This window comes from Neofelis nebulosa, chromosome 4 (genome assembly GCF_028018385.1).
Source record: "Neofelis nebulosa isolate mNeoNeb1 chromosome 4, mNeoNeb1.pri, whole genome shotgun sequence".
NCBI classification, from domain to species: Eukaryota; Metazoa; Chordata; class Mammalia; order Carnivora; family Felidae; genus Neofelis; species Neofelis nebulosa.
In genome coordinates this window covers 90,387,357-90,409,704 of record NC_080785.1, presented here as the reverse complement: position 1 = coordinate 90,409,704, position 22,348 = coordinate 90,387,357, and the positions used below count along the sequence as shown (strand labels likewise).

The 22,348-nt window shown below is 40.7% G+C and overlaps 1 protein-coding gene across 16 annotated transcripts in view; it reads left to right on the top strand.

Moving 5' to 3' along the window:
* SRPK2 (SRSF protein kinase 2) overlaps window positions 1-22,348 on the top strand; it is a 257,069-nt gene that overhangs the window by 181,565 nt on the left and 53,156 nt on the right. For 13 of the 16 annotated variants that reach the window (XM_058728741.1, XM_058728746.1, XM_058728745.1 and 10 more), the window contains one exon: window positions 693-844. In XM_058728741.1, the coding sequence (XP_058584724.1) occupies window positions 693-844 (152 nt within the window). Of the gene's footprint in view, window positions 1-692; window positions 845-5,075; window positions 6,602-6,644; window positions 6,930-22,348 lie in introns of those variants that run through there. The other 3 variants (XM_058728751.1, XM_058728748.1, XM_058728749.1) reach the window with 3 other exon arrangements.

Genomic DNA, 22,348 nt, shown 5'->3' with positions numbered 1-22,348 from the left:
AAGAGCAGACTAACCATTATTTAGCCTTTTTGTGACATTTGGAAATTAGCATTTTGCAAACCTTGGAAACCTTGCATTAATGTATGTGCTGCTTTTGTATTTGACTGACAGTGGGTGTTTTCATTGTTTAATTTCCAGTTTGGGGTAGTATTCTTGATAAGCAAGGGAGATAGATGGCTGAATTCCTTAATGAAAATAACTGTACATCAGTTAATAGCATGTATTAGCTTTTACGAGTTATCCCGGAAACCTAACCACATTGTACTGTTTCTATGGGAAGAGGAATTCTGATTTTAAAATAATGGAAAATAAGTCCTTTTATAAGCTCAGAGCTGCTTTCATTTGTCTTTTTATAATCTCTGTGGGATGTGTTCTAACTTAATAAGGCTATATAGCATGGGTGGGGGGGTTCTCTTTCTGTTTCCCTTTATTTCATAATATTGTCAGGACTTACGAAATTTTGAAGCTCTGAGTGAAAATGTGCCTGCAAAGTGTGATTTTTTTTTTTTTCTTCTGGACCTGTATGTTGAAACCTTACTTGAATTTAGCTAAAATGGACGCGGTGCATTAACCAGCATTTCTAGCTAGTGTGTGACAGGTTTATTTTTTTCTTGTGTTAAGAAACTCTCATGTGTGTCCATAATGCAAGATTGGCTTCTGAGTAAATAGGAATTCTCCTTCTCCCGTTTCAGGCCGGAGCCTCAGCAGAAAGCTCCCTTAGTTCCGCCACCGCCGCCTCCACCACCGCCACCGCCTCTGCCAGACCCCACGCCCCCGGAGCCAGAGGAGGAGATCCTGGGATCAGATGATGAAGAGCAGGAGGACCCCGCCGACTACTGCAAAGGTGATCGTGCCTGCTTGTCACTGACGCAGACTGTGTGGTCTTTGTTAAATTCACCTCTTGGTGTCAACACCTTTTTTTTTTTTTTTTTTTAATGTTTATTTATTTGAGAGAGGGAGAGCATGAGCGGGGGAGGGGCAGAGAGAGAATTCCAAGCAGGCTCTGTGCTGTCAGTGTGGAGCCCGACCTGGGGCTCAGTCACACGAACTGTGAGATCGTGACCTGGTCCAAAGCCAAGAGTCAGATGTGTAACCAACCCAGGCGCCCCTCATTTTTAATTTCTAGATCATTAAGTATAGAGTGGTACCAGAAAAGGTAAGAGATAGCAGAAGGAAAACTGTAAGAGATAGACAGTATATACATATGTACATACATACTTTCAAGAGGATTTTAATCTGCTAATAGAATTAAAGATACTGTAAGTAGGACAGTTAAGGATAAAAACAGCAGCAGCTATCTAAGAAGAGCATAGAGACTAGAAGGTACCAGGCTCCTGAGGGGAGCCAGTGTAACGGTTGTGCAAGGCAATTGACTTTAAGTTTTCAGACTAAGAGTAACAAGGAACCAGTCCTTTTCTCTGTATAACATTGAATTACATAGTATTCATTGTCAGTGGAAAGAAAGCCTGCTCATTTGTTTACAGAGACAGACTTTTTCCTGGCATTGTACTCAGTGAAAAAGACATTCTGTGGGCTTTGCCATTGTGTGACACAGTGGATTGTGTTTTTAGCTGTGATTTCACAGAAGACATAGAAATTACTCAGGTGAAGTGTTCTTGTATTGCTTTGTAAAGATCAAGAGCATATAGTTAAACTAAAAGGCAAGCATGTTGTGTGATGAATATTGAGGACAGTGTGATCCAGACTGTATACTTTGTGTAGACTGGACTCTGAGAATGTAGGAGAAAGGGAGGTTGATGTGTCCATTTGACCACCTCTTTGTTACTTAATTTACTCATTTGGACTTTCATATTCTCTCTCTCTCTTTTTTGGACTTTCATTCTCTTTAGTAGATTATCACAGTCTGGAATTCTGAGCTTCTGAACAATTGATGAGACACTGACTTGCTACTGATTAAGTTCAATGTAATCAGATTCCACCCCTTTTTTTTTTTTTTTTAAAGAATTTTATTTTTATTAGTTATTTTGAGAGACAGACAGGGAGACAGAATCCCCAGCCGGGCTTGGGATTGATGCAGGGCTTAAACCCACAAACCGTGAGATAATGACCTGAGCTCAAACCAAGAGTCGGACACTCAACTGATTGTGCCACTGAGGCACCCAAAGTAGATCAGATTCTATACAGAAAAATAATAGATGGCAGGAGATGGATACCTGGTCAGGCCATAGAGCATTAATGAATCCCTGACTCCATAGTGTCTTGTATGAATTTATCTAGTGATTGCAGGCCATCTGGGTGTGGGTTATGGAGTACCATTAGAAACTTTTTAAGTCTCCATTAAGAGGAAGAGAAAATTATGTTCTGTTGTAAAAGTTTAAGAACTCATCTTCTACTCTAACCATAGAGTGGGTTTCCACACCATAGGTGTGGGTTTCTACGCATGGAATCAATGTTTTCCTTAGAAAAAAGAACGTAGATCTTTAGCATTTGGAAGAGTAGTGATTATGACCTCAAAGGTCTAAGCCATCCGGTATGGAACATAACAGAGCCTGTGGAAAGGTGAAAAGATAGAGGTTTTACATCCTCCCTCTAAATCTGCATTTCTTGGTTCACAAATGAAGTTGTTTGAAGAGGAGATTTGGACAGTTGTCTTTGATCTCACTGCTTAGGCCGTGTTGTTAGCTTGGTCTGCAGGAACAGTTCTTTTAGCACATGGGCTCTACCGTGCGGGAATGGGAGCTCTTGTTCTCACATCTGGCACTTGAGTGTGTGGGTCAGGAGGTGTAACCAGTACTCTCATTTATCCCTGTACCATCTCTGTAGAGCAGCAGAGGGGACAGACACCTCAGACCGAAATACAGGGCTGTGAATGAAGGATTGCATGGTCAGGGCTGATTTTAGGTAACATTTGCTGAACTCGAACCAGTACTAAAGTCAGCCTCACTGAAACATGTGAGAGATGTAAGCTTCTCTGTCTCTCTGTCTCATTCCTGACTCTGGCAAGTAACTTCTGCTTCCAGTCAGCATTACATGTAGTAGACGCCTTGCTCTGTGAATTTTGTGATCTAGATCAGAACATTTTGTCTAAGGTAATGGACATAAATGCATTCAAGGGGTCAGTGGAACTGATTGGGAATGTCTGGGGCAAGAACTGTGCCCCATCCCCTGCCCCCCGCCCCCAGCCACAAATAGAGTTTAAGTTTCCAACTTGCTAATTATTCACATCTGAGTTATTTAGTAAATTTTGCCTACAGTCAGGTACATTATTCTTTGTAACTATAATACAACCATCAAAATCAAGAAGTGACCTTTGTGGGGCCCCCTGGGTGGCTCAGTCCATTGGGCATCTGACTCTTGGTTTTGGCTCAGGTCATGATCTCACAGTTTGTGGGTTTGAGCCCCACATCAGGCTCTGTGCTGACAGTTCAGAGCCTGGAGCCTGCTTCGGATTCTGTGTCTCCCTCTCTCTCTGTGCCCCTCCCCTGCTCATGCTCTATCTCTCTCAAAATAAATAAATAAATGAAAAAAAAAAAGACATTAACATTGTTTATAGCTCTACTATTCATTCCTCAAACAACATTCAGGTTTTGCCAGTTGCCAATATCGTCCTTTATATGAAACCAGTCCTTCCCAGACTCATACTACATTTTGTTTTCTTGGGTTAAAAAACAAAATGCAGCTGATCTAACTGGCCTTATTAAGCAGTTCATGAACCGGGCAGCACCCGCCTGTATCTAGCAAGTGGAGATGCTCCCGGAGTTGTACAGAATGAGAACTTTGAGGGTGAGGTATGGAGTTACTAGCTGAAGAAAAGAAAGGACTGTTTCTTGACAGAATATCTTCCTTTGGGGCGGGGTGAGGGTAGAGAGCAGCAGGATTTTTATCATGCAGATTACCTCATTTGTGCTTATCAGGAAACTTCTGGTTGACTTTTAAAAGGTCACATTCCTGGGCTAGGTTTAAACTAGAATTAAGTCTTGGTTTGCTGTTGTGTTGGGGGGTGGGGATGATTCCAGTTTGGACTTTTGTTTTGTTTTGTTTTTCTCTTTATTAACACTTGTTTCTTTAATCTGGAACAATTCCTTAGTCTTTTCTTGACTTTGACATTTTTGAAGATTGTAGGCCAATTATTTTGTATAAGGCTTCTTAATTTGGTAAACTGTTTCTTTATTTTGTAGCTGTTTTTGGCGTTTGTTTTTTTTTTTTTTTAAGTTATCTCTGTGCCCAAGATGGGGCCCGAACTCACAACCCCAAGAATAAGAGTAGCATGCTCTACCAGCCAGCCAGGCACTCCCAGTTTCTTAATTTGGAATATCAAAACAGTGTTGTTCTATGAGAAGTGTTCTTACTGCGTTTTGTCAGGTAGTATGCGAGTTTGGTTTGCACCATTACAGTTGGTGTTGGTTATTTTGTTTAAGATGGCGTGTGCCAGATATCTGTCCTGTGAAGTTACTCTTTCCTCCTGGTAATTAGTTAGTACTGTATGTTGTTGTGAGTTACTTTGAGACTATAAATATCCCCCTGCCAACTAACTTGCTTCCTTCTCCCTCTTCTTCCTTCCTCTTCCTGTCTCCACCTGTCCCTTCCATCCATCTCTGTGTCTGGTCATTCTTTCTAGTTACCTCAGATGGGCTCATTCATGGAGTTCCCTTTTGTTCAGTGAGTTCTAATTAGTTATTCTCCTTATTTATTTTGATGGCCCAAATTTGGCCATAAGGAGCTCCTTCAGGTTGATTCTGTATCCTTTTGAGATGTCCCTGTCATTCTTTCCAACTTTCAAGTATAGTACACTGTTCCAGGCTTGTCTCATATTTTCCCTACTCCAGCCCTGGAATCCACTCTTTCTACAAAGAGCCCTCGTTCCTTTTAGTGGAGAATAGTGCTTAGGAAACAAGATCTAGGCATCAGATGTGGTTATTGCTGTTGAGGCAACAGTGCTTCCAGATACCTTAGCCTAGAGCTAGGGACACCCGTACACTCTTCCTTTATGTTTATATCTATTTCTATATTTATATCTGTTTCTATTTTTGCTTATGTATATATTAAAACACATAAATTAATCAGATATCTCTAATTCCACTCTAATACCAGGGAATTCAGCCCAATTTTCTCCCTTTCTGTACTTCCGAGTTTCTTTCTTCGATAAATAAGAGGCTGGGTTCTCATTATCCTTGTTATGTTTAATTGTTTGATTAATTTCCTTGTATGTGATGAATCACCAGTCATCCTCACTGCTGTTTTGGGCATCTGTCCCCTTCCGGCCTTACTTAGCCTGTGCTCAGATATCTTCGCTGCTCTACCCTATCTAGTGATGACTGTGGACTGAATTGTTGAGGAAGGGGAAGGGCAGGGGTGGCTTTGGCAGTTCAGGAATATGATTCCTTTAGTCTGGTGAGGTGTCTTTTCTGTCTTCTGGTCACTTCTGTTTTCTTTGACTTCATTCCTGGAGAATGAATCTGCCAGCCACTTTTTAGAAAGAAAACATCATCAACAACAAACCACACTACCCTGTTTTATCTCTTCACAAAAGAACTATTTGTTCACCTTAGGAAATAGGTTATGTTGGGGGTGGAGTGTGGAAAGTCCCCCACCATCTCCGCACCCTGCGGTAGCTGCAGTAAGCAACTGGGTGTCTGCCCTTCTGGATCATTCATCACCAACCAAATTGCATCTCAACATTCTACCTTCTTTTTACCTCTTTACGGGTCTTTCCCCACTCAACACACAGGAAACCTCAGCCACTTGAGCACAAAGGCCACTGTGTAAAGTTCTCATATTGATAAAGCATTCTTCTTTGCTCCTTTCTGCTTGCCTGTGCGTCCTCTTTCTGCATAGCCAGCCTGTGCCCACTCATCTCAGTTTTTGCTCTCCCGCCAAACTCAGGAGGATTATGGCCTCGGTGTCTGAGAGTCCTGGGGTCAAAATCTGGCTTCCCAGTCCTGTGTCCTCAGACAAGCTCCTTTCCATCCAGGCTTCAGCTTTTTCATCTGTGATATAATATCCTCTCTCCGCGTAATATAACATAGAACCACATCGTACCACTCAAGATTTTATGAGGATAAAAATGAGACAAATACATGAAGTATGTGCCTTACTGCCTGGTACAGGGAAGGTGCTTAGGAAATGTGAATTTTAGTTTCCTCTGCTCTGTCTTCATTTATTCATTCTCCCTTCAGGACTGTTCCCGCGTGTGTGTTTGTGCTGGTCTCCTTGTGGCCTCACTGCCTCCCTCTGCTAGGCCTGTTTCCCTGGCCTCTGGAGAGAGAGCTGTGTCAGCATGGTTTCTCTCTTCCTATCTTGTTTTGATGTTGCTTCTGGGCAGTTTGTTTGGATTCTTACTTCCAAGCCCAGGAGATAACACGGATCAGGCACGGGGCGAGCCAATAAACAGACACTTCCGGGAGGCCCTTGTGCAATCCTGCTCATTTGGTGAGTGTCCGACGGACGGGGTAGAGCCCCCTGCTCAGGGGGATTGCCGTGTAAAGTGGCTTTTCAGAGTGTGACCTTTGTACCACCTGCATCGGAACCGCTAGGGGCACCTGGTACGTGGTCCCGGGCTGGACTGTACATCCAGAGTCGGGACCCCTGGGAGTACGCCCCGCACTGCACATGTTTCACGGGCTCAGCAGGCTCCTCCAAGGTATGTGCCATGCCTCCAGAGCACCACGGCTACCACGAAGAAGTGGCTTCCGTTCACTTCCTGCTGTGTAAGGGGAATTAACTGCTTTGACCTACCTTATGTTTCAAAATGTTTCTGGCCCTCAGCATGTATTTGCTACAAGGACTGGTCCGTGGTGACCTAGGCACCTTGCTGTGTTAACATCCTGCTGCCTGCACTGATGGACTCCTTGGAGCTCCTGTGTTTGGGCTCTCTTAAATCATCCTTCAGGAAGTTGGCACCTTGTACAGTTTCATCACCTGTATTGTTTCTGCAGATACTGATTTCAGCACTTTCATGGGCTGACTTGGTAAGCATGTGTCATTTCCTTAGGCCTTCATCGAACCCCGAATCACATCTTAATTAGGCCCCTCCCCATGTCCCTCACAATGGTGTCTGTCACAACCTGCCACCCCCCAGTAGTCGTCATGATGTAGAATTGCACATGTATTTTTGCATGCGTCTGTGATCTCCTTCTCCTCAGTCTGGAAGATTGCCTGTGGGCAAGGGCTGTGTATTTTGTCAACCCCACTGCGTGTATACTGTCCACAGTGCAATAAATATTTTTGGTTGGATGAAGGAATTGTCTCTAGTGTTAGGCTCCAGCTAAGGGACAGACAGTACTGATGTTACCTGTGTCTCAGAAGGCATGTCAGGAGTGAGGAGGTCGATGCACCGTGAAGGACGCACAAGTCGGAATGCACATCTTGCATTTCCTCCCTGGATCTTAAAATTATCCGTAATGCTCCAGAGGTCTTTATTATACACATTTGAGTGACATTCAGTTTGTTTCTTTTGCGGCTTAGGAATATCTTCTTCAAAACATAGCATAAAAATGTAAATATTCACACACTAGAAAAATGTCAGATGACTTGTAAAAAGTTTAGACTGGCTGAATTTTAATAACTCTCAAAGTTTAATGTCAGTTATACGTTCTCATCAGCCTTGTCTTTCTCAGAGTATGTGACTTATGACTTATAGCTTTAGCTTCTTTTAAAGAAAGCAAGGAATATACCTTACATAGGGTTGCCTTAGAAACCAGTATCATACAGCTGGTGTTTTATAGAAGTGTAGTCTTTAGTCTCTCTCTCTCTCTCTCTCTCTCTCTCTCTCTCTCTCTCTATATATATATATATATATATATATATATATATAGAAATATAGAAATATATATCATAGAAATATATATGATAACCTTTATTCATTCACAGTTATTTTCCTTAAAATCACTAAAGCTGTGCACATATTTAATCCCACCATGGTTGTCTACGTTTTTAAAATTAGTTGGCTTAATTTGGCTTACTTGAGGCCTTAAAAAGAAATTCTCTTTATCTCTATGAACAGAATAATAGATGCTCTTGAACTGATTACATAGGCCTTCTTAACATTTCTTTCATGGGGCCTGAGGAGATTCTGATGCCTGATAGACCCTGGTGCTGTGAATTGCTGCTGACCAGGGTATTGATCCCTAAGCCTTAGTTAGCATGACAGTTGAATTCTTTGAGGCTTACTATGTGTACAGTGTTGTGTTTTACTACAGGGAATATAAAGGTGAGTGAGAAACCAGCTCCCACTCTCTAAGACTTCATGGGCTAGAATATAAACTAGTCAGTGACAGAACCTCTGCTGGTCTTGCGTTCGCAGTCTGTCCCTGGACCTAGTAAAATAATCTGTGGCTTCCTAAATAGTGACCGAAGAGAGCAGACCAAGAAACTTTTTAAATACCCCTTTTCATCTTTATTGTGTAGTTAAGTGTAAGATGAAAAAAAAAAAATGAAAGATTTGTGATTGCCTTTAGAGGAATAAGTTTGTTTGGTTAGAGGTAAAAGACTTCATAGAAAATGTAAAGGGGGCCTTGCCACTTGGGATTTATTAGACTTTGTTGATAGCATAGGGCACTTCTCTGACCCCACCTGCAGGCTGGGAAGGTTCTCTGGAAAGCTCTAAGTGACCTTGTTTTCCAGAAAATAGCAAGCTAAAAGCTGATGTGTAGGTTAGGTTGAAGAGGTGTTTGGAAGCATGATGTAGAGGACGAAGATGAAGGTAAGAAATTTGTACATGAAGTAAATTAAAACATCAGTTAGGAATATATAGTGAAAATACAAAGTTGAACACAGAACAGTTCATGTGTGTTTATGTCAATTTCTTGGGATTTTCTGCACATACAGTCATTTATCCTTTCACTGCAGATACTCCCCGCCCCCCGCCCCCTGTTAACATTCTTTATGCATTTTATTTCTCTTTCTTCCTGCATAAGGTTGAATAGAAGTGGTACAAGTGGACATTGTTAATTGTGTCTGATTTTACAGTTAAATGTGTAGGTATTTTTTAGGTCTCTTTACAGGTTGTGATGGATCATAGATTGAAATGTAAAGCTAAAAGTATAAAGCTTATAAAAAGAAAAAAGTAGGAGGATATCTTCACAGCCTTGGAGTAAGGGAAGATTTCTTAGAGAATATGCAAGACATATTAACTACAGAATAAGAATTAATAAATTGGATTTCACCAAAATAAAAAATACTTGCAGATTAAAAGGCATTTTTAAAAATGAAAAAGACCAGCCTCAGACTAGGAGAAATATTGGCTACATAGATAGCTGACAAAGAACATGACTGGGAGAGAGAACATAGGAAGTCTTGTGGTTTTGGAGAAATATTCTTCATGTTGATTAGGGCGTAAACATTTGTCAAATAATCAGGGAATTGTGTGCATAAGACAGTTGATTTCCATTGCATGTAAATTTTATCTCTATTTAAAAGAAGGTAGGGACAGCTGGGTGGCTCAGTCCTTTGAGCTCAGTCTGTTGAACGTATGACTTCAGCTCAGGTTATGATCTTGTAGTTTGTGAGTTCGAGCCCTGTGTCGGGCTCTGTGCTGACAGCTTAGAGCCTGGAGCCTGGAGCCTGGTTCGGATTCTGTGTCTCCCTCTCTCTTAGCCTTCCCCCACTCGTGCTCTGTCTCTCTCTTTCTCAAAAATAAATAAACATTAAAAAAAAGAATTGCTAAGTAAAGGTTGCCATACCTACTTACATGTGGATTATAGGATTTGTGTGTGTGTGTGTGTGTGTGTGTGTGTGTGTGTGTGTGTGTTACCTCTTTGTTTTTCTTGGTTTTCTGTATTGAGCATGTATTTCCTTGTAAGTAGGAAAAAAATGTTTTTAAAAAGAAAAACACAGCAGTGAGTAGAAACCATTGTAGATTTTGCACAGGGAATTGCTATATTTAAAGAAGATTAATCTGTGAATCTTGAATGACTAGAGAGAGAAGATACATAGAAAGGCGAGGTCAAAAAGCAAACAGCACCACAGAGGAAGCATCTTGATCATTTGACAAACAACTGAATATGGAGGACAGCAACGAAAACATTCCAAGTCTTGAACCTTGATGTGCCTGGAAGGAGAGCAGTGCCTTCTGGGCATCATTTTTTTTTTTTTTTTTTTTTTTTAAGGACCCTGTGAATTTTGAATCTGCTTGTTATTTCTTCTTGGTATTGGATATTATTTGGCTATTAAAAAAAACTTCCAGCCAAATAAACATGCAGCCTTGCTCTACCAAGTGAGCAGGAATTTCCAGCACTGCGTTCTGTGTCCTGACTCCACCACAGCATTATTCTATTTGATTTTTTTTCTGGGCTGTTTTTTTCTTTGCCCCAATTTCCTTCTAATTTTGTATCTTGTATTGTGGTTTTACAAACTGCCTCAGTTCCTTCTTGGAAAGTAGATTTGGCACTGTTAACACGAACAGTGAAATCATAGTTGGTCTGGGGAAATTTTGTTGAGTTTGACTTTATTCATTTTAGTTTAAAGAAGCTGGTGTAGATATCAAAAAGACAATTAGCAGTAGGAGTCTGGGGCTTGGAAGAGCAGCTAGCAAATGGTGTAGTAAAGAATTTAACATTGCCCAAAGAGAGGCCTGGCCTTTTCCCTAAGTTCTGTGTGATAATGTCTAAGCTCTTGGAGTGTCCAGCCTCGTAAGTGTCTGTTTACCTGGGGGCCTCAGGCCATGCACTGGCAGAGCCCCAATAAAGACTCTGGGCTCCAGGGCTAGATGAGCTTCTGTGGTTGGCAATACTCTGTGTGTGGTCACCTATCATTACCCAGAGGAATCGGCTCTGTCTAGAACTCCGCTGGCAGGGGACACCTGCGTGCTGTGTGTTTGGGACCCTCCTAGATTCTGCCCCCTACATCTCTTCCCTTGATTGATTTTAATCTGTGGCCCTTATGTTGTAGTAAGAGGTGACCACGAGCATAGCACCCTTCAGGGAGTTTTGCGAGCCCTTCTTACAGATGATTAACTATTACAGCCGAGCTGCAGACTCGCAGCTGGTGTCAGCCAAGAGAGCCCGCAGTTCCGTGCGAAGTCGACATGGTCTTGTGGCCTCCTCCCCAGCCTTACACAAGTACTGCAGATTTGGTAGGAAAATAAATCATGCAGGAGGTGTTAAGTGAATAAAAAAGGTGCAGAAAGGCTGTTCAGGGACAGGCCTTTGAGAGATTCGGTGCAATCTAGGAGGAGAAAGAACGAGTTGAAAGAAACAGAGCAGCCAGGGAGGTAGGAGAGCAGCCAGAGACTGAGGGTTCTGCTTGACATGGAACAGATTGGGGAACTGAGCACACAGCAGCTCTGTTAGTCTCCGTTAAAAATCCCTATACATATTCAGTTGTGTGAGTGGAATTTTCCAGTTTTTGGGTATAGAGGGGTCTTACTTGCATTCTAAATGTCAGTGGTTCTTGTCCCTACCTGTTAGCTCCCTGCACGGTTGGCACTTTGGGATCTGGATGTCCCCAGAGGTGGGTGGCATGGGACCTGGGCCGGAGCCACTGTGACATCTGTCATGGACTTCCTTGCTGCTCCGGGCGCTGCCAACACCCACTGTGAGAATGCTTTTGGCCATGCTGCCGGGGCTTTCCCTGCCGTGCTCGGTGCCAGAGCGGGACTGGGTGATGCAGCAGCAGTGACAGAGCCCAGTCCAGATGCCGCCTCTGTCTCCACTTAGTCCAGCAGGGGTGTGCACAGCACCACCTGTGCCACTGCACCTGTGCACCTCCGCGTGCCCTTTGCGGATATGGTTCCTGCAGCCACCCCGCAGCCCTCTCTCTGCTGGCCTGCACTGCTGGGCTCCGGAGTCTGCTTCAGAAAGAGTGCACTCAATGATGGCTCGCTTTCCTGCCCCATCCTCTCCCAGTCCCCTTACGGACTCACTGGAACATAAATTCCTTTACCTTCCTTCTTTGGCCAAAACCCGAAGCACTCTTGCGCGTCATTTCTTTCACTGTGGCTCCTCAGGACCATCCACCAATTATCTCGGTGGGCCCAAGCATGTTTGATTCTTATGTGGGGTCTAAGGATTGTGAAAACACTTTTTTATAAACAGAACCTAGTAATGGGACAGGTTTTGGAATAATTTATCTTCTCCCTTTTTTTTAAATTTGTTTTTACTGAGATACAATAGACACACAACATTATGTAAGTATAGGGTGTACGTCTTCTGAGTTAAGGTGTTGATTTGGTACATTTATATATTGTACCATGGTTATCCTCCTTAGTGCTAGATAACATTTCCATCGTGTCACGTAATTATCATTTCCCTTTTTTGGTGGGAATTATTACAGTCTAGTCTCTTAGCAACTTTGAAGTTTATAATAGAGTTGCCTGTAGTTTTTATTTCTCACTTGAGGCTAGTAGATAAAAAGAACTGTATTCTTAAGAGTTCCATATCCAGGTCCCTCTCCTCCTTAGCATTGATGTTCTGGATTAGGCAGAATCATGATGATTTTCCTATCTGTCTGTATTGGATCCTGAGTCGGCTTAGAATTCAGAATATTGAAATGAAGTAAAAGAGTTTTAGATTTTGTTGTTGTTTTTTTCTTTTTCCTATTTTATATTGACTAGCAGTACTTGAAAACTTGCTATTTTTTTCTTCCTGCAGTTTTCTGTATTGATTACAATACTTCCCCCAAACCCTAATCCATGGGGCTTATTTTCCAGGACCCTCCAGTGAATGCCTGAAGCTTCAGGTAGTAGCAAACCCTATACATACTATGTTTTTTTCCTATACGTACATGCTTGTGATGAAGTTTAAATTATAAACAAATCAGGCACAATAAGAGATAACAACAACAACAATAATAAAATAGAACAGTTATTACAGTATACTATAATAAAAGTTATTGTGTATGTGGTCGGTCTCTCTCTCTCTCTCTCTCTCTCTCTCTCAAAATGTCTTACTGTTCTGTACTCACCCTTGTGGTAGTGGTGATGTGAGATGATAAAATGCCTGCTAGATGACATGAAGTGAGGGAATGACGGACCTAGTGTTCGGCTACTGTTGATCTCCTGGTGATAGGAGGGGAATGACATAGGCACTGTGACCTAGCATTAGGCTACTGTTGATCCCTGGTGATACGCCAGAAGGAGGGTCACCTGCTTCCAGACTGCAGTTGACCATGGCTAATTGAAACTGCTAGGAAGAGAGGAGTACTGTACGTAAAATTTCCCACTTTAAAGGCTACGATTTATTGGTTTTCAGTGTATTTACAGACTGGGCAGCTGTTAGCACTGTCTAATTCCAGAACATTTCATCACCCTAAACAAGAATCACGTTCATTAGCGGTCAGTCCTCTTCCCTGTTCTTCCCAGTCCTTGGCAACCACTGATCTGCTTTGTGTATGAGTTTGTTTATTCTGGACATTTGGTGTAAAGAGAGCACTATAGTGTGTAGCCTGTTGTGGCTGGCTCAGCATCTTTTTAACTTTGGTCCCTGATGTCGCATGTATTAGTACCTTCTTCCTTTTTATACTGAATAATATTCTGTGGTCGAGATATATTTTGTTTATCCATTTATCATTTGGTATACATTTGGTTGTTTCTCCTCTTTGGCTATCAAAAATATGCTACTATATATACACATACATACACATACACTTTGTATATGAGTTTTTAAGTGGGCATGTTTTCTTTTTCTTGGGTAACCCTAGGCATGGAATTGTTGGGTCATATTGTAATTCCATGTTTAAGTATCTTGAGGAATTGTCAGACTGGATTTGTGAAGCAGCCACATGTCACTGTATACCCATCCCCACCAGCAGTATATGAGGATTATCATTTCTCTGTATCCTTGCCAATACTTACTTTTGTTTTGGCCATTCTGTTCTTATGGAAGTGGTATCTCATTGTGATTTTGATTTTCATTTTTAAAAGACTATTGATATTGACCATCCTTTCATATGCTTATTGGCCATTTACATATCTTCTTTGGAGTTTCTATTTGTGTGTGCATGCATATGTACTCACATGAATGTGCTGAGGCCATGGTTCATAGTAACACACGTTGTTTTCACTAGAGAGTCCATGAGAATTTTCCTCCACTCCCAGTACATGGGAAAGTATACTGCTACCTCAGATGTCCTGATTTATTATTAACGGTTTTAACACTGTTGTGATGGCCCCATTTCCTTATTGGCTTTGGATGTTAGAACTTGAGGTTCACACCCATGGTGGAAAGTGACCAAATATGCATATTCCTACAGCTCTTTATTTATTTACTATTAAATTTTTTTTTAATGTTTATTTATTTTTGAGAGAGAGAGAGCATGAGCAGTGGAGGGGCAGAGAGAGAGGGGAGACCCAGAATCCGAAGCAGGCTCCAGGCTCTGTGCTGTCATCACAGAGCCCAACACAGGGCTCTGACTCACAGACTGTGAGATCATGACCTGAGCTGAAGTTGGACGCTTAACCAACTGAGCCACCCAAGCACCCCAGTATAGCTCTTTATATTGTGGAATATATGTTTACTTCTTATTTGCTAGTTCAAAGAATTTTTGTGAAAGTTTTATATGCTTAATGTTAAAAATTCAAACAAAGTAGGAAGTAAGCAAAAACTTAAAATTCTCACTTTTACTTCCAACACTTTTTCACAGTCCCATTTCTCCATGGTGAATTGAAAGGGTTTATCCAGAAATTAATACGTATATATGCACATCCATCCATATGTGTATAACTTCCATAAATGAAATTGATCTGTGCATAATCCGTATCATGCTGTTTTTTTCCCAGCAACATGTATGGAATCAGTTCCATGAATCTAAATATAGTTCTGCATCATTGTTTTCTGTATAATGTTGTGTTCTTATTTACTTACTTTAACTATGTATTGATCAGATATTTAAAGGTTTTCAGTTTTCACTATTGTAAATAATGCTACTGGGAGCTGCTTGTATATTCATCTTATGCATTTGTTTTGAGCATAAATATGTAGAGAGGATTAGCTAGTTTTAAGCACAGCATATTTTGATTTTAAAATGTCAACAGTTGTGGAGCTTGGATGGCTCAGGCACTGGAGCATGTGACTCTTGATCTCCTGGTCGTGAGTTCGAACCCCACATTAGGTGTAGAGATTATGTAAAAATAAAATCTTAAAAAAAATGTCACCAGTTGCCCTCCAAAAAGATTATACTGATTTATACATATGTTGGAAGTACATGAGTATGGTTCCACATGGCACCACTAACTACATGGTATTACCAATAATCTCTTTGTTTTTATTTTACTCATTTGATTTTTAGGAAGACTGGCTATTTGTATTTAACATTTCTAATGTTAATAATATCCTTCATATTTTTATTTTATTCTTTTTGTGTCATGTGATGTTGTGTTTATTTTACTTTATTTTTAAACTTTATTTATTTTTGAGAGAAAGAGAGAGAGAGCATGAGCCCTGGAGGGGCAGAGAAAGAGGGAGACACAGACTCTGAAGCAGGCTCCACACTGTCAGTGCAGGACTTGACGTGGGGCTTGAACTCATGAACTATGAGGTGAAGTTGGACTGAGGCACCCAGGTGCCCCTGTGTTTATTTTTTAAAGAAGATTTAACTCTTAGACTATAATTTCTTCATCATATCTTGATTATGCTTTACTCTTTTGTCCTTTTATATGCTAATTAAAATCATGTTACCTCTTTCTACAACTTTTATTGATCCTTTCAGCCTACTCAGCTCTTTTCACTATGTCACTCCTATTCAGCGTGAACGTTCAAACTTGAATCTCTCATCAGACTTCCAGACCCAAACTCTTCCCAGGAGAATACTCATTTTTCCTATATTAGTAATACAACTGAGATGGTAGTGTTCTAAGACTATTAGGTCTGAGGCATAAAAGTATGAGTTTTCAAGACAGAAGGATATAATAAATAGCAGCATTCAGTTAAGCCACATTTTGAGGAGGGTGAAAGCTAAGACAAGGCCAGTGAGAATTACCTGCAGGGAGAGTTCCCAGTGACACCAATGACTGGGCCAGTGATGGGTCATGGAGATGTCCAGGCATACTGGAGAGACCATAGCAGGTTCTTGCATGAAACTTAGCCATCAAATGAAGAGAACATTTTATAGCTTGTTGGGGGGTGAGGTCGGATATGAACCAGGGAAAGTTGATTTTGGGACAGGATACCTTGAGCATATTTCTAGGCAGAAGAAAAGCAGTCTGAAGAGAGGTTGAAGGACCAGCAAGGAAAGAATTAAATGAGTGATTTGGGAGGATAGTAGTCTTGGAAAGATTGAGGTTACCTCTTTCTTGCAGAACAGAGGAGCTTTTAACATAGCTGTTGTGGTGAGCAGAGTAATGACTCTTCTGGTTATTATTGTTGTATAACGAATTATCCCAGAACTTGCAGCCTTATGCCAACTTTTAATTTTGCTCATGATTTTATGGATCAGGAATTTAGAAAGGGCAAAGCTAGGATGGTTTGTCTCTGCCTCATGATATCTGTGGCTTCAGCTGAGACATCTCAAAGGCTTGAAGTGACTTGATAGTTGGGCCCTAGAATTATCTGAAAGCTTACTCTCATATCTGGCCCCTGGACCAGAAGGATTGGACCACTAGAACTGCCAGCTGGAACACCTCCATGTGGCTTGGCTTCCTCATAGCATGACGCCTTCAGAGTAGTCAGACTTCTTACTTGGTGCCGGAGTTCCAAAAGCAGACACCTACCTTACAAAGTGACAGTTTCATCGCCTTGTACAGCCTAGCCTCAGAAATCACCCAGTCACTTGTACTACATTCTTTTGTTTGGAAGTATCTCAGAAGCCAGTCAGACCTGTAAAGAAGAGAAGTAGAGAGTTCCTTTTCTTGATAATAGAACATCAGGGTTCTAGAAGAGCAAGTGGTGTGGAAGATACTGTTGGCATCCTTTCTTAGAGAATACAGTTTGTCAGAAGAATGTCACAAGAAATTAATTAAAGGACATTGCTGACTCCCCAAGTATGTTTAGCTGTATCTGTTTTGGGTGTAATCACTTAACTGCTTTTCCTGGAGCATAAATTCATTTAATACTCTTTTTGTCTGGCATAGATTATAAGCCATAAGTCTAAAGCCACAAGCCTAAAGTCCTAACTATATGTAAATGCTGTGTTGGGTACCTAACATAGGAGTAATTTACAAGTTGGTACATGAGTTAGGCTTTCTCATGATGATTAAACTAGAAAGCATGAATTGCTCTTGGATTATAAAACTAGATGGGACTTTAGATTGAGACTCAAAAATAAGTTATTTTTTTTAAATGTTTATTTATTTTGAGAGGGAGAGAGAGAGAGAGCATGAGCGAGCAGGAGAGGGGCAGAGAGAAAGGGAGAAAGAATCCCAAGCAGGCTCCATGCTGTCAGCACAGAGCCCAGTGCAGAGTTCGATATCACAAATTACGAGATTGTGACCTGAGCCAAAATCAAGAGCTGGACACTTTACCAACTGAGCCACCCAAGTGCCCCTCAAAAATAAGTTCTGTTTTCCATATATTTGTTAAAGACAAATTGACTTATACATTTGTAGTCCTTTGAATCTAAAACCTATGTTCTTTTTCCCGTTTTTATATTTTCTTTAGTTGAGAATTGGGATTATTCACAACATGTTATTCTTCATTTTTTACAAGAGATAGATGGGAAAATGCCTGCGGGTATGTGGTTGAGTCAGATATTGCCGTGTGTTTTCGTACATCCTTGCGCTCTTATGGTCAGTAGGAGCCAAAAATAACAATAGGCCTTGGCATCTTGAAGGAACTTAATCTTTCAGTTATATATTGATATCTGAGTGCATATAATTATGGCCTTTGGTTTTAAATAGCCAGGCAACTGCTCTCAGGGTTCTTTTACTTTAAAAGTGTCTTAGTTACTGAAAGAAGTCTCAGTACTTTCCACCTGTCTTCTGATTTCTGAACTCTGCTTTTACCTAAGACTTTCTCATTCTAAAATCAGTTGTTTCCCTAATTCGTATTTTTTGTTCTTTTGGGGTGGGGTGGGGTGCGTGAGCGGTGGAGGGTCAGAGAGAGAGGGACAGTCTTAAGCAGGCTCCATGATCAGTGTGGAGCCTGATGCGGGACTCTATATCACGACTGTGAGATTATGACCTGAGCTGAAATCAGGACTTGGATGCTTAACCAGCTGAGCCACCCAGGCAACACCTCCCCCCCGTTCATATTTTAATATATTGTATTTTAACTTATCCAGAACATAATTAATAACCAAGAAGTGAGCCCAGAATCTTTGAGTATATATGAACAACATCCAGGTTCCTGTACTAAAGCCCGTGTTTACTAAAAGGAGAAAGTGTATCCTTTTAGAATTTGAGTCAGTATCTATTTACTCTTCTTTTGCCCACAACACAACTAAGGAAAAGGCCAAGAAGAAGAAATAAGATGTAAAATCTATAAAAATCATAAAATCCCAATCAATATTACAGCTTTTGCCTGCTTGATGTAGTGATAAAATTTTTAGGCAGAAAGACCACATGTCATGGTGGGGGGGATGTCAGATTGTTATCACACTTCTGTACATCAACGCTTTAGGCCAAAAGAAAATAGAGTAATGCATTTGACATACTCAAGAAAAGAAATGGTGAGCCAAAGATTTTGTATCCAGTCAGATAGACCTTCATTCATAGAGGACCCACATAAATTGTTAGGTTACATGCAAATTCTGGGGACATATTTTTCTCTGAGAAATTGGTTTACAAAAAAAACCCCTCAAAACTGCAGATAATCAAAATTAATGCAGAAGCATGGACATAAAGACTGATTTCATTAAATGACAAAACACCTGAAAAATTAACACCTCTATCAGTCCTCCAGAGTATTTATCTTACAGCATACTATTAAGTAGATGTTTTTTGTGGTTTTTTTTTTGTTGTTGTTGTTGTTTTTGTTTTTTGAAGGAGAGAGAGAGAGAGAGAGAGAGAGAGAGACAGAGCATGAATGGGGGAGGAGCAGAGAGAGAGGGAGACACAGAATTCGAAGCAGGCTCTAGGCTTTATGCTGTCAGCACAGAGCCTGACGCAGGGCTTGAACCCACGAACTGTGAGATCATGACCTGAGCCTAAGTAGGATGCTCAACCAACTGAGCCACCCAGATGCCCCTATTAAGTAGATGTATTAACTAGATTCTCAAATGGACTTTAAAGAATCTGTATTTAGTTTCTGTTGACTGTGTTTTTCAATATAAGGGCAAATTTTATAACAATGTATTTCGTAGAGGAATGGTTTAGATTCTCCTATCAAAGATACATGAAGAGACCAATGGCTATGCCTGGCATAGTGTATTTAAGAAACAATAGAACTTGTTGGTAATGAATATAAAATGTGTCTTTTAACTCTCTTTAACTGTGAATTCTGAGATTGGTAGGCTATTAGTATGCACAATATATTTTCAGTGAAATTGCACACTTAGTTCTATGTGTATGTATGAGAAAAAAAGCTTGTGACCCAAATTACAGAGTCAAGTGAATCTTTGCCCTTGGTCTCTTAAAAACAGCCATTAACCATTTATGATCTGATGTTTACTCCTATGCATTTTTAAGGACTACCAACAACCTCCAAGGTGCATTTATAGAATACTGTGTGTTTTGGGGAGCCTGGGTGGCTCAGTCGGTTGAGCGTCCGACTTGGGCTCAGGTCATGATCTCGTGGTTCATGGGTTCGAGCCCCATGTAGGGCTCTGTGCTGACAGCTCAGAGCCTGGAGCCTGCTTTGTGGATTATGTCTCCTGCTCTCTCTGCCTCTTCCCCTCTCGTACTCTGTCTCTGTCTCAAAAATAAATAAAACATTTTAAAAAATTAAAAAAAAAACACTTTTTTTTTTTTTTAATGGTTGTTCATTTTTGAGAGAGAGTGAGTGCGCAAGCCGGGGATGGACAGAGAGAGAGAGGAGGATAGAGGATCCCAAGCTGGCTCTGCACTGACAGCAGCGAGCCCAGTGCAGGGCTCGAACTCAACAACCGTGAGATCATGACCTGAGCCAAAGTCGAAGTCAGATGCTCAACCAACTGAGCCACCCAGGCATCCCTAGAATGCTGAGTTCTAAACCATTCTTGCTGGATGATTCAGAATGTTCTAGACTACAGAATGTAGAGATTAGGCTTTTAGAGTCTGGCTTGCCCCAATATGCAATTTGCATGTCCACTGTGGGCTCTGTCATTCTTGAGGGTCTTTTCTAGCAAAGTGAAAGTGTCAACATCACTATAGTTTAGAAAAATTTTGCTGTAGCTACAAACTTATAGCACTAAAATGACAGGAAACCTAGTTATTGATCATAAAAGCAGATAAAATCCTTACTGTATTTGGTTTTTGTTTAGAATCACATTCTAATTTTGTAAACATTGGGAGCTGTTAGCGGACTTTAACCCTTAAATGTTTGTAGATCCCATTATGGCTGTGTTCAGGATCTTATAAATCTTATCACAACTCGATTTCCATCTTACCAGTTTGTTTTGAGTACTATACATTTTAATTTTGCCGTATAAAAAAATACAAGTTTTCCACTATACAATTCTCTTAGTGGTGTTTTTATATGATATTACTTGGGATATATTTAAATTGTTAGTTTCCTGTTTTCCCTATCTGATCAGAAGACAAATAAAGGGAAATCTTCTAAGGATATACTGTGTTACTAAATTTTGTTCACAATTAATAATGAAAGTCTACCCTTGAGCAACTCTCAAGGCTCTTCACAGTCTGATGCCAGTGTGCTTTTCTTGCTTGCTTTCTTAGCATCAAACACAAGTATTTATTTTATCATGAGCATGCCTTCCTGCTGTTGTAATTTTCCTCATGCTATCTCTTATTCCTTCTGGGCCTTCCTCTGTTTTTCTGTGTAATATTAACCCAGAATTTAAATTTAACCCACATCTTAAACTGGCAAAGCCTTGCGCATTTTCCCCTCACATCATACCAAGGAACAGAGAACCATCCATGTCTCTTGTGTTCTGTGCTCTCTCTCTGTCATGTGTTTATTAATTTGCCTGTTGTGATCCAGGTACTCTGTGGTGAGGATACTATCTCTTGCCCTGGTAGTGTTTAAAATCTTCCAGGAAGACATGAAAAAAAGAATAATTAAAATATTGTGCTCCGTAACAGAACATGATGAGGCATTATGGAGGTACATAAGACAAGCACAGGACAGGAACTTCTCCTCAGCCAGGAAAATCAGGAAATACTTTCTAGGAGAGGACCTTGTTTGAGCTTATCCTGAAAGATAAGTAGCTGTTGATTGTATCCGAACACTTTCACATAGTGGAGACATTTTACACATAAAATACATAGAATACAATAGACAAATAGATGAGGAAATTCTAGAATAAAAATAATTAGTTACATTAAGGTTGATACATAAAGGTTTATTGATAGATATATGTACAATTAAAAAATGTTGCACATTTTCCTCTGTTTCTTGGTCATCAGAGCAAGGAAGGAAATGCAGTGGTTATGAGACTGACAGTTTTCATAAGAGGAAAGTAAACTAGTCACTCTAAACTTCTTGGTGCTGAAGATAAATCTAACAAGAACCAAGACATTTCTGCGATTTTACTCTTCTTGCAAGCTAACAAGTTAGCCAGCCATTTTCATAGTGCTTACAGAAGACATGAGACTCCCGAGTCAGAAACAAAGGATTTTATTACTTACAGCACCACAAGCAGCATGTACTCATGTTCATACTGGTTCCCCTTACCCTTCAAATCCCACAGGGCCATGTGGAGGCAGGCCCAGGTGGATGCTTTGCACACCATGGAGCGCCAAGTTTAGGAAGCTCTAATCTTTTATGGGCATGCAGCCACACCTCCCCGCCTTTGTTCCTGAGGGGACATACTTATCATACTGGACAGAAACCACTGCGCCCTCTTCTCCAGAAGGAGATGGTATGTCGGTTTTCCAAAGTTACTCACTTTGGAAAACCTTGAAAGGTAGTCTGGAACAAAGGCTACCAAGGTCTCTGTTCAAAAGATGTTCAGATAATCTGGTTGGTTCTGGACAGGATTTTCTCATGAGGTGTTACAGTCATGCTGAGGCTGCAGTAATCTGAAGGCTTGACTGACCCAAAGGATCTCCTTCTCTCATCATTTCACTGGCTGTTGGAAGGTCTGAATTCCTCATGCTGTTTGACTAGAGGCTTCAGTTACTTGCCACACGAGCCTCTCTACAGGGCTGCTCTCAACAAGCAGCTAGCTTAGCAGAGAGAGGGGAGAGAGAGCAACCATGATAGAAGCCAGTGTTTTAATAAGACAATGATAAGCCCCACTTTTTTTTTTTTTTTTTTTGACACTCGTATCTCTTGGGAAATTACATTTAACTTGAATTTTGGAAATCTTGGTACTTTTATATTTTAATGTTTGGATAAACCATTAATAAAAAGATAAGTTTCTACAATCAACTTGATACATCACGTCAATAAAAGAAAGGATAAAAAGCATGTGATCA